The sequence below is a fragment of the Salvelinus alpinus genome, chromosome 5 (genome assembly GCF_045679555.1).
Source record: "Salvelinus alpinus chromosome 5, SLU_Salpinus.1, whole genome shotgun sequence".
Classification (NCBI taxonomy): Eukaryota; Metazoa; Chordata; class Actinopteri; order Salmoniformes; family Salmonidae; genus Salvelinus; species Salvelinus alpinus.
In genome coordinates, this window is record NC_092090.1 from 77,838,122 (window position 1) to 77,851,226 (window position 13,105).

Consider the following 13,105-nt stretch of genomic DNA (forward strand, 5'->3'; position numbering starts at 1 on the left):
TAAAGGCAGCCACTTTTAAAATGCTTTTTATTCTGTGCTCTGTGTTCTTAAATGTAAATGACAGCACAGGGGGAAATGATCTTTCTCACTTGAGTAAGGCTAAATCAATGAAGCTGACAAATACCTAATGTTCAGACTGAAATAACCAAGACTGGAGGGGAAAAAGCATCATCACATGCTGGGATCTGTGATTTCTGTTGAACACACAGGACAGACACAAAGACGACAGACTCAAACACACAGCCCGCAAACAGCTTTCCAATGAGAATGTATGCCTGTTTGTTCTCAATAGCCGAAGCCTTGTGTATACACAGGGTGGAGTAAGATGCGCTCAAAGGAAATAATGAGCCTCAATTGGGATATGTCAACTGTGAAGAATTACACTGTGTTGCTTGGTCTTGCCATTCAAGAAGTGGCTTTAAACATTACAGTGCCTTGATGGTAGCGCTGATGGGAAAGGGAACACACATCTAACACAATAGGAGGCACATACCACAAACATAATAAATGAATCCTTACAAAAGCCCCTCCCTGCCCACTTTCCCCTCAAATAAAAATATAAAAGAAATCTCCTCAGAAGGAAGCAGTTTGTTTTTGAAGGAGGATAAAAAAAAAGGTATTCCATTTAAAAAAAACTCTTAAGCTTCATTTCATGTGAATAAACAGCACTCCAACAAATGCAGCAAGGCAACAAATATTAAATGTTACACACCTATTAACACTGAGTGTACAAAACATTAGGAACAGCCGCTCTTTCCATGACATAGACTGACCAGGTGAATTCAGGTGAAAGCTATGACCCCTTATTGATGTCACTTGTTAAATCCACTTCAATCAGTGTAGATGAAGGGGGGGAGACAGGTTAAAGAAGGATTTTAAAGCCTTGAGACAATTGAGACATCAATTTTAAGTGCCTTTGAACAGGGTATGGTAGTAGGTGCCAGACACACCGGTTTGAGTGTGTCAAGAACTGCAACACTGCTGGATTTCTCACACTCAACAGAACTGAGGCTGTTCTGAGGGCAAAAGGGGGTGCAACTCAATATTAGGAAAGTGTTCCTAATGTTTTGTACACTCAGTGTATACTATATCATATTCACATGGGTTTATAAACAAGTTGATCTCTCTCCACACTCTCAAATCAGTGCCTGTTGATGTCTCCCGCTGTAGTCTTTCAGGTAGCCATGTGACAGCTCTCCACATGTCAGTAACACCACTAGGGCTCTGTTGAGCGCCGTTCACAGTTCACACACACCTCAAGGGGTATCCTCCAGTGTAGACCACAGGGAATAACAACCTTTACACTCTCTCTAAAGCTGGTCTTCAGTGCTGTCCATCCCTTGTTTGAGTTCTTGAATGAAGTCCACAGACATATACCATCAACAAATTCCTTCCTCGCATGTTACGTTCAGTGTCTCTTACCCTCTTGCCCTTGTTTTATTTTACATGTTGTAATATCAGAGGGCTCAGAGTTGTTTTCAATGCTTAGTGGAGATGAATATGTGCAATTGAGGACAGTATTACACAAGTCCGTGCCCGCCTCCTCACCCTCCCACGTCTCCTTCTGGATGGTGCATGGAGGGATGTTGATGTTTGTAGATGCTTCTTCTCATAGCAGGTGTGATGGCACTGTGTTAGATTCACTTGGGAATCTGTAATAATAATCACCAGTGAGTTCAATGTGGCAATGAAATCAGACATGGAAACAAACAGTGCAAGATCCTATTGACAATAAGGGACCCTGAACTCTATAAGAAGTAAATGCAAGGCTACTTTAAACCCAAGCGGCCCCGTGTATCTGTCTATATTGAGCTCAAAAACTCTGTCACATGTTGAGCAGAACATCAGCTACAATTGGCAATAATGGTCAGTTGAATACATTAGACAGAGGGAGGAGACCAGCTAACTGCCCTCTCTCCTCTCTGAGCACTGCATGGATGTTTGATCGGCAGCAATCAGCAGAGGTTCGTTTATTTTTTTTAAAAGATACAAATTCTTATTTACAATGACGGTCTATCCCGGACCAAACCCTAACCCGGATGACGCTGGGCGAATTGTGCGCCGCCCTATGGGACTCCCAATCACAGCTAGTTGTGATACAGCCTGGAATCAAACCAGGGTCTGTAGTGACGCCTCTAGCACTGAGATGCAGTGCCTTAGACCGCTGCGCCACTCAGGAGGCCCAAACGTTGGATAATGCACAAGAACAAATGGTGGTCTGACAATGGTTGCTCTGCATTGTTTTTAGACCATGCGAGTCTCTGACCACTGTACTATAATGTCATCCTCAACAGATCAATTGACAATAAAATTCATAGTTTCTCTAATTATAGCAACAACAAAAAAATGTGATTGTATGATATGTAGAACCATGTGACATTTCCATCACTGGGATGCTGCATGATTAAGATAAAGAGATGAAGATCACTTTATTGGTCAATTACACACAAGGTCCAACCAAACTGTTACTTCAGCTTTTAACCCAACCCCTCCGAAAGACACATACATGCATATACTGGTTTTTACACATACATACATATACAGGTTTTTACACCTTCATATACAGGTTTTTACATATACATACATATACAGGTTTTTACATATACATATACAGCTTTTTACACATACATACATATACAGGTTTTTACAAATACATACATACACAGGTTTTTACACATACATACATATACAGGTTTTTACACATACATACAGTTGAAGTCGGAAGTTTACATACACTTAGGTTGGAGTCATAAAACTCATTTTTCAACCACTCCACAAATTTATTGTTAACAAACTATAGTTCTGGCAAGTCGGTTAGGACATCTACCCTGTGCATGACACAAGTAATTTTTCCAACAATTGTTTACAGACAGATTATTTCACTTCTAATTCACTGTATCACAATTCCAGTGTGTCAGAAGTTAACATACACTAATTTGACTGTTCCTTTAAACAGCTTGGAAAATTCCAGAAAATTATGTCATTGCTTTAGAAGCTTCTGATAGGCTGATAGGCCAATTTGAGTCAATTGGAGGTGTACCTGTGGATGTGTTTCAAGGCCTACCTTCAAACTCAGTGCCTCTTTGCTTGACATCATGGGAAAATCAAAAGAAATCAGCCAAGACCTCATCCTTGGGAGCAATTTCCAAACGCCTGAAGGTACCACGTTCATCTGTACAAACAATAGTACGCAAGTATAAACACCATGAGACCACGCAGCCGTCATACCGCACAGGAAGGAGACGCGTTCTGTCTCCTAGAGATGAACGTACTTTGGTGAGAAAAGTGCAAATCAATCCCAGAACAACAGCAACGGACCTCGTGAAGATGCTGGAGGAAACAAGTACAAAAGTATCTATATCCACAGTAAAACGAGTCCTATATCGACATAACCTGAAAGGCTGCTCAGCAAGGAAGAAGGCACTGCTCAAAAACCGCCATAAAAAAAGCCAGACTATGGTTTGCAACTGCCCAAGGGGACAAAGATCATACTTTGGAGAAATGTCTTCTGGTCTGATGAAACAGAAATAGAACTGTTTGGCCATAATGACCATAGTTATGTTTGGAGGAAAAAGGGGGTGGCTTGCAGCCGGAGAACACCATCCCAACCGTGATGCACGGGGGTGGCAGCATCATGTTGTGGGGGTGCTTTGATGCAGGAGGGACTGGTGCACTTCACAAAATAGATGGCAACATATATTGAAGCAACATCTCAAGATATCGTTCAGGAAGTTAAAGCTTGGTCGCAAATGGGTCTTCCAAATGGACAATGACCCCAAGCATACTTCCAAATTTGTGGCAAAATGGCTTAAGGAAAACAAAGTCAAGGTATTGGAGTGGCCATAACAAAGCCCTGATCTCAATCCTATATAAAATTTGATGGCAGAACTGAAAAAGCGTGTGCAAGCAAGGAGGCCTACAAACCTGACTCAGTTACACGAGCTCTGTCAGGAGGAATGGGACAAAATTCATCCAACTTATTGTGGGTAGCTTGTGGAAGGCTACCTGAAACGTTTGACCCACGTTAAACAATTTAAAGGCAATGCTACCAAATACTAACTGAGTGTATGTAAACTTCTGACCCACTGGGAATGTGATGAAAGAAATAAAAGCTGAAATAAATCCTTCTCTCTACTATTATTCGGACATTTCCCAATCTTAAAATAAAGTGGTGATTCTAACTGACCTAAGACAGGGAATTTTTACTAGGATTAAATGTCAGGAATTGTGGAAAAAAAGGAGTTTAAATGTATTTGGCTAAGGTGTATGTAAACTTCCGACTTCAACTGTACATATGCAGGTTTTTACACATACATACATATACAGGTTTTCACTGCTCTACTCACCAAACACTTTCTGCCTTATACCAGCCCATCGTACAGTGACAGTGCCTGCACAATGGAGGGGTCTGCCTTGGAACCCTCCTGAAACTCCTGCAGGGTCAACTTGCCATCAGCATTCTGGAATAGGAATACAGGAGAAAAGAATGCAATGGAACTGCAGCTGTATCGCAGATCAGGCTACTTTTACTCTATCTTACCAGCAGGGGGCAAAAGTGTTTCTCAAACAAATCCCGAGTAAAGTACCAGAGCCTGTTCTACACGGCTTGGCTGATCTAGTTCAGTGCACTTGGATGGTCAGCTCGGATGGTCAGCTCTCTTCCCTCTGCCCATATAAATGAGTGCTGCTGCTGTGCTCTGAAGTCAATCCTATTGGCTGATTCTGGCACCGGGTATTGAACTGACAAACACCCAAGCTGGCTCTATCTCATCTCTCACTAAGCCGAGGACGAGGAGGGCCTGAGTGAGCTGACTGGGTATTAGCACTGGGCTGTGGTGGTGAGGATAAATCTGTGGTGTTTATACACCGCAGGCAGTGTTAGTGACGCTGGGATGGCTATGGCTAAGAGTTAAACTACACTCCCCGCCTCACTGCACTACAGCACAGGGACAACAGTAAGAACAAATCCACATTCAGTCTTTTCTGTTGATTTTGCTCGTCAGTTCATTACAATAGTACTCCCACTTACTTGTACAACAAAGTAAAAATAGCTACCAACATACCAAAGATCAACACGTAGTTACATAATGATATCATAACCCAAGGTGGTGGTTTTGGGTTACTACAGTGTTTTATATAGCGATATACCTTGTCCATCATGGCAAAAATACGGTCCACTCTCTTCTCAGGTGTATTCTCTTCTTCTGGTAACTCTACAGTGTTCCCCTGGAATACAGAGGCAAATATACTGTCAATATACATGTCAATGTATTTTTTGGGGGCGGCAGGTAGCCTAGTGGTTAAAGTGTTGGGCCAGTAACCGAAAGGTTGCTAGATCGAATCCCTGAGCTGACAAGGTTTAAAAAAAGCTGTTGTTCTGCACAAGGCAGTTAACCCACTGTTCCTAGGCTGTCATTGTAAATAAGAATTTGTTCTTAACTAACTTGCCTAGTTAAATGTTAAACACTATGTGCATGCTACCATTTCTCTTTGACATTTTAGCATTGCATAACTTACCACCATCAGATATATGGCATCTACGATGTTTAACATCTCGTCTCGTGTGATATAGCCATCGTTATCAAGATCATACAATTTGAAAGCCCCTGTAACGACAGCAAAAAAATGGTGAATGCCCAGTACTGACTGTAAATAAAGTTGTTTTGAGATTGTGCAGATGGGGATCGATGAGTGTATGTAGCCTTTATTTTGTACTAATGTATTGTATGCTTGCCAATCAGATTGAAAATGAGTGGCTGTGTGTGGGGGAGGGGAGTAGGATGAGGGTTTTGAAATGGAATGAACCCCTGCATAGTCAGAACCATTTTCCCCAAATATCCAAACCCAGGGCTCACACAGTAGGCAACATAATTTAGCTTAATGCGCTACCATGTCTAACTATCTCTTATTTGTTGTCTTCTGTGAGCCTGTTAAGCTCTTTGTTTTGTTCATGCATAACAATAGGATCACAAAGAGCCAGGTCCTGTCACTGAAGTGTCAAAGTGCATCTGGGGGTCACTGCCTAATGTGAAGGGGTCATCTCTCCTTACATCTGAGCTTCTCATCCAGTGTCCCCCGAGAGGTCACCGACAGGGCCTGGATGAACTCAGAGAACTCTATGCGTCCGTCCTATTCAATGACAGAGAGAACAAGAGAGAGAGAGAGAGAGAGAACGAGGGGTAGGGAAGTCAGACAGGCAGAGAGAGAGAGCGAGAGAAAGAGAGAGGGGGGGACAGACAGGAAGCAAGAGAAAGAGAGAGTGAGAGGGGGGATAATAGAGAGAGAGGCAGAGAGAGAGAGAGACAATGAATATCTTCTTTCACACTAACACCCCAATACACTTTGTTTGGTCTATTGCTGAAAAATGGGACAGACTTGTGCTCCGTGTCCGCTGCTATTTCTGCACTGCACCTGGCTCTCCGCCAAGGCTAAAGCATGTTATCGCTGGTCATTAGCGAGATGGATGCATAATGTACGATATTTTGAAAGTTATTACACACTCATAGAACCATTGTATATTAGAGCCAAATAAGTTTCACAGCTTTCACATCGATTATACATCTGAAATGGACATCACAGGTTTCTCCCTCTGTCCTACAGGGTAAAGCATTCTCCAGGCAGTTTTATTTCGCTCCAGCTTTCTTGGATTCCCTCACAGCATCCTGCCACAGCACTCAGAAGAATTTCCAATTACCTTCCAAAAATTGGGGGCAAATCGGTGGCCTGCAGCTTACTGCTGCAAGGGTTCAATTTGTGCAGTACATGGAAATGTCTGCCAATAAGAGATAGTGGTCAAGTATAAAATGGAATCATAAAGCAGCACTAACAAAGACAGACGGGCTGCAAATTCAGCTCTCTTGATGAAGTTCTGAAATCAAAGCTAATTCAGCTGTACCAGACTTGCACTAATCTATTCTTTAATAGTGCATAGTATTTTGCTATTCATGCTCTAAAGCAGCATATCTGTGACAGGAGCTGCTCCTAGTAAAGCCTGAGAATTGACACCTTGGATAGGATAGTAACCCTGAGAAGAAGTTCCCCACTGCTCCTATTCAGAGAGTCTGACCCCACTATTAAGACCAATGTGTTCTCTAACTACAGGGTGCTTATCACAAATGAAGCCCATAAATAAAGAGCAGAACCAGTGTGTGTGTGATCTCCATGGCACAAAGCCAATTACCCACAGGCTATGGCCGCCAGGGGTCATCGGCCAGCCTGGAAGGGCTGTTCTTAACAAGACATAGTCCATTTCCCTTTCATTTTCAGGCACCTCTAACCTGTGCTTTGTCAACCCGTCTCACCTCTGATTGGCCCCACAGAAGGGACTCCTTTCTGTGCTCGGATTCCACCTCTGATTAGAGACCATTACACTGCACTACCAGTACCATGACTAGACACGACCAGTAACATGACTAGACACTACCAGTAACATGACTAGACACTACCAGTACCATGACTAGACACTACCAGTACCATGACTAGACACTACCAGTAACATGACTAGACACTACCAGTAACATGACTAGACACTACCAGTAACATGACTAGACACTACCAGTACCATGACTAGACACTACCAGTACCATGACCAGACACTACCAGTACGATGACTAGACACTACCAGTACCATGACTAGACACTACCAGTAACATGACTAGACACTACCAGTAACATGACTAGACACTACCAGTACCATGACTAGACACTACCAGTACCATGACTAGACACTACCAGTACCATGACCAGGCACTACCAGTAACATGACTAGACACTACCAGTAACATGACTAGACACTACCAGTACCATTATCAGACACTACCAGTAACATGACTAGACACTACCAGTAACATGACTAGACACTACCAGTAACATGACCAGGCACTACCAGTAACATGACTAGACACTACCAGTAACATGACTAGACACTACAAGTACCATTATCAGACACTACCAGTAACATGACTAGACACTACCAGTAACATGACTAGACACTACCAGTACCATGACTAGACACTACCAGTACCATGACCAGGCACTACCAGTAACATGACTAGACACTACCAGTAACATGACTAGACACTACCAGTAACATGACTAGACACTACCAGTAACATGACTAGACACTACCAGTACCATTATCAGACACTACCAGTAACATGACTAGACACTACCAGTAACATGACTAGACACTACCAGTAACATGACTAGACACTACCAGTACCATGACCAGACACTACCAGTACGATGACTAGACACTACCAGTACCATGACTAGACACTACCAGTAACATGACTAGACACTACCAGTAACATGACTAGACACTACCAGTACCATGACTAGACACTACCAGTAACATGACTAGACACTACCAGTACCATGACTAGACACTACCAGTACCATGACCAGGCACTACCAGTAACATGACTAGACACTACCAGTAACATGACTAGACACTACCAGTAACATGACGAGACACTACCAGTAACATGACGAGACACTACCAGTACCATTATCAGACACTACCAGTAACATGACTAGACACTACCAGTACCATGACCAGACACTACCAGTACGATGACTAGACACTACCAGTACCATGACCAGACACTACCAGTACCATGACCAGACACTACCAGTACCATGACCAGACACTACCAGTAACATGACTAGACACTACCAGTACCATGACCAGGCACTACCAGTACCATGACCAGACACTACCAGTACCATGACCAGACACTACCAGTACCATGACCAGACACTACCAGTAACATGACTAGACACTACCAGTAACATGACTAGACACTACCAGTACCATGACCAGACACTACCAGTACCATGACTAGACACTACCAGTACCATGACTAGACACTACCAGTAACATGACTAGACACTACCAGTAACATGACCAGACACTACCAGTAACATGACTAGACACTACCAGTACCATGACCAGGCACTACCAGTACCATGACCAGACACTACCAGTACCATGACCAGACACTACCAGTACCATGACCAGGCACTACCAGTACCATGACCAGACACTACCAGTACCATGACCAGGCACTACCAGTACCATGACCAGACACTACCAGTAACATGACTAGACACTACCAGTAACATGACTAGACACTACCAGTACCATGACTAGACACTACCAGTAACATGACTAGACACTACCAGTAACATGACTAGACACTACCAGTACCATGACTAGACACTACCAGTACCATGACCAGGCACTACCAGTACCATGACCAGACACTACCAGTACCATGACCAGACACTACCAGTACCATGACCAGACACTACCAGTACCATGACCAGACACTACCAGTACCATGACTAGACACTACCAGTACCAGACACTACCAGTACCATGATCAGACACTACCAGTAACATGACTCGACACTACCAGTACCAACCAGAGACAGCACCCTCAACCTTTTTACTATATGTTACCGTTTGTTTACTAACATTGCAGTGACTTTGAAATTGTAATTAAAATCACAGAAAAAGCACATGTACTTGTGGAGGAACAAATGAAGGAATCAACAATCAAGAACCTTGTTTTCATCAAAGACGTTGAAGACAAAAGAAGCAAACTTGGTGGGGTCACCAAAAGGGAAGAACTGCTTGTAGATGTTCTGGAAGCCCACAGCATCCAGCTGACCACTTGGACAGTCCTTTATAAAGCCTTTGTACCTGTAGGACATGATGATGATGAGAGGGGAAGGTAAAGAGAACACAAGAGAAGGTTAACAGGATAAGGATACAATTAGCCTATTGAATATAATATGAAAATGTGTTCAATGCTTCAGATACAGCTATTCACATGCAATCAACATTTATCTAGTATAAAACAGCATGCTGTATCAAAAGGTTCGACCCAAAGCTATTTGTCTTGCTAGCAGATAAGACAATGTCTCTAAACTGATGAAGAGGCAGAGGGAGTTTAATTCAAATGACTTTCTTGTCTCCTTCTGCTAATGTGCATAAATTATAGATCAATCTGTGAGCTTCTAGCCTCTGCAGATGATACATCCAGAATGACATAACATCACAGTTAAATACAGAACCATGTTTCATATGCAATTTCCCAGTCAATCAAACGTAGACAGTCTCGTTGTACAACTCAATAAAGAAACAGTGTTATCAGTCGAATAACAAGCCTTTAATGGGTCTGTACAGAGGCAGGGAGGGAAAACGAGAGGGAGAGAATGAATCAGAGATGAGTATGCTAGATGATAAGTGTAGATTTCTCTCTTCATATCTTTCTCTGGTTAAGGCATGGGGGTACTTATCAGTCTGGAGGACAAACATGTGCATCCATATGACTTCTGAACCAATGTTAGACAGTGATGTTCAGAGGTGGACAACTCTTCTGTGAGTTCCCATAACCTCCTATGTCTCTGTGTGATTGACCACAGACACAGACTGGTCCTGATGAGGATCTGCTGTAATGAAGGCCAGACTGAGAGTCATGGACGATGAAGCCCAGGACAGATCCTGGAATTCATTCAGTCCTTCCTTTGGCTCCTTACTCTGAAACGCATACTTTTAATCTGCCCAACAGACAAAACACACTCCTCCATGGCATGGAATAGGACAGAAAGACACAGGGAATATCTGAAGATATGCTGAGAAAAGTTTGAAGAGGAGACCATAAACCTGCCATTTGCATATCCAGATGTGGAGATATGCAGAGAAATGAAAACCCAGCGAAGAACAATGAGGAATCAAGTCTAATTGCCGTTCAGTGTGCAGGCAATACAAAGCACATCATAATCCCAAAATGACCCATTTCAAGTGAGATAGATTTCGTCTGACTCATTTGTGAATTTCCCATTGTCTCCGTAAAAAGGAAATATTTTCAGTAGATTCATTGGGGAACTTACGCAAAAAAACTGTTCATGCAAAAACTCACAGCCCTCTAGATTTAATCAGTTGGTTAGCAGCCATTGACTACTAATTGGACATTAAGCAGGATGATCCCTATCTAACTAAACTAAATGTGATGCAGCTCTTTCTAGTTTGAAGTGGCTCTGGCTAACTCAGTAGTATATGTGGAGTTGTGCATGGACACATATAGTCTAGCCTGGTGTAACGGATGCCCTGCTGCCTGCTTAGCGAGTACCGCTTCCTCCTGATTCGGCATATACCGAGGCTTGAACCCAGTACCTTTGCTTTGCTTCTTACCAGTCAGCACAGCCGAAAAGCTAGCTATTCAGTGACGCAAGTGGGGACACTTCAGGCTCAGGAGTGAGTTTCGCACATCCCCATGTGATAGATTCACCCCCTCAACTTAATCCACAACGACCCCAGCGTTGTTCTGAGTGCAACTGCAGATCCAAATCACAGCACCATGTGTAACAGATGTCACGTTGCCAGTTTAGCGAGTACCGCTTCCTCCAGATTCGGTTCATACCGAGGTTCCAACCCATGGGACCTCTGCCTTGCTAGCATACGTGACCGCCCTCCCGGAGTCTTACCAGTCAACGCCACCAAAAAGTTAGTTATTCGGCGGCGCAAGTGGGGACATTTCAGGCTAAGGAGTGAGCTTCACACATCCCCATGTGGTACACTAGGTCCCAGGCCATTCAGGATAATTGTATTTATTCACATAGAGATAGCTAGTGGAATTATGTCCCAATTAGCGAGCCAACATGACTGGCAGCTTTCTACCATCATGGTGGATGGCTATAAACAGTGTTGTGGACTGCTCATAGCCATCCACCATGATATTTAGCTATTTTCCCTTGTTGTTGTCCAGTTGACAGGGATACTTGGCTCTGTCCCTCTGTTATTGATTGTAGGTGAGCACTAAGCATACTAATGACATCTCCCCCTGAATATATTAGCATATAATCAATACAGAGGAGACATTTAATGTACAGCACCGGCATTTATCTAACCCAGCTAATTCTTCCATGTCTGTCGGTGGCTCCTCCACTAATTACACACCATCTGGCATTTCCCCTGTTTAAACTGTTTCTCATCCTTCACACTCAACCATGGTGATTGCGGCTGATCTTCAAGTGGAGAGTCATGCAAAGTTTCCGTAAAATAATGTATGGGAGGGTGACTGAGCTGGCTGCAGTGCCCAGCCAAGGGGTTATTCTGCCCCAGTGCATCCAGGCAGCCCCTGAGACTGGTCAGCTCTGTAGCCCCGTGCTGGAGAAGCCCACCAAGAATTGTCTTTATGCTGTTGCTGCGTGTGGATGTGCCCTTGCTTACTGGCCCTATCAGAGAGGGCCAAGTGCATCAGTACACTGACTGGCTGGCACACGAGGCACTGACTCCTCTCCCTAAAGTACAGTCAGGATCAGGTTTTGACACAAAGCCAAGGCCGAAAAAAGAGCGTTAAAGACCTGGCATGTGAGATGGACAGGGAAAGGCAGCATTGGCACGTGATATAGGTTACTGTAAATCATAATTCATTGTTTAGGCTAGATCTAGCCTGGGGTGAGATGTATTCAACTCTTTTCCACCACTCATTTACTACAAGAGTAAAAACAGAAGCATTTGCATTGTGTAATAAGGATCCAGTAGGCTCAGCCAGCTACATCATCATTTTGCTTTAAGATTAGTTGGCTGTGTTTTATAGCTTTACATGGCAGAGGACATGACCCAATTCCCTGTGTGCTTGAAATTGTAAAAAAAACTGTGAGGGGGAAAGCCATGCATGCAAAGACAAAGAGTACCTATAAATACTCACATCATCAACAATAGCACCAATCCTTGACTCTGTAGGAAAAAGTCGTTCTATTTTCAGAACTCTCCAAGGGGATGTGTGAAAAAATAACTTTAGCCTCAAATGCAGTAGCACTACGCAATCTATTAGTGCTCTATTAGTAATCCTATAGCTTGTTCTTCATTTTCTTTTAAATAGTAAGCCAACATGTTTCCCTGACTGATCAAAACTTGTTTTCTCATGCTCTCTCTTGTCTCCCTGCAGCAGACATATGGTGAGCAATATGTTTGGAACATCGACTCGCAATACATATAGAATCGTGAGAATCGCAATACATATTGTATCGGCACCCAAGTATCGTGATTAGGGTTGCAAAGTTACCGGTAATTTACCAAAGTTACCTGAAT

General features: G+C 43.1%; 1 protein-coding gene across 1 annotated transcript in view; it reads right to left on the reverse strand.

Annotated features, from left to right (window-relative positions):
• Positions 1-13,105, reverse strand: part of LOC139576859 (neuronal calcium sensor 1-like) — a 28,498-nt gene continuing 15,393 nt past the window's right edge. Inside the window, exons 3-8 of the mRNA XM_071403403.1 lie at positions 9,571-9,709; positions 6,051-6,129; positions 5,518-5,606; positions 5,149-5,226; positions 4,347-4,460; positions 1-1,652 (exon numbers count right to left, since the gene is read on the reverse strand). Of these exons, the coding sequence (XP_071259504.1) occupies positions 4,362-4,460; positions 5,149-5,226; positions 5,518-5,606; positions 6,051-6,129; positions 9,571-9,709 (484 nt within the window). The 3' untranslated portion in view covers positions 1-1,652; positions 4,347-4,361. The remainder of the gene's footprint in view (positions 1,653-4,346; positions 4,461-5,148; positions 5,227-5,517; positions 5,607-6,050; positions 6,130-9,570; positions 9,710-13,105) is intronic.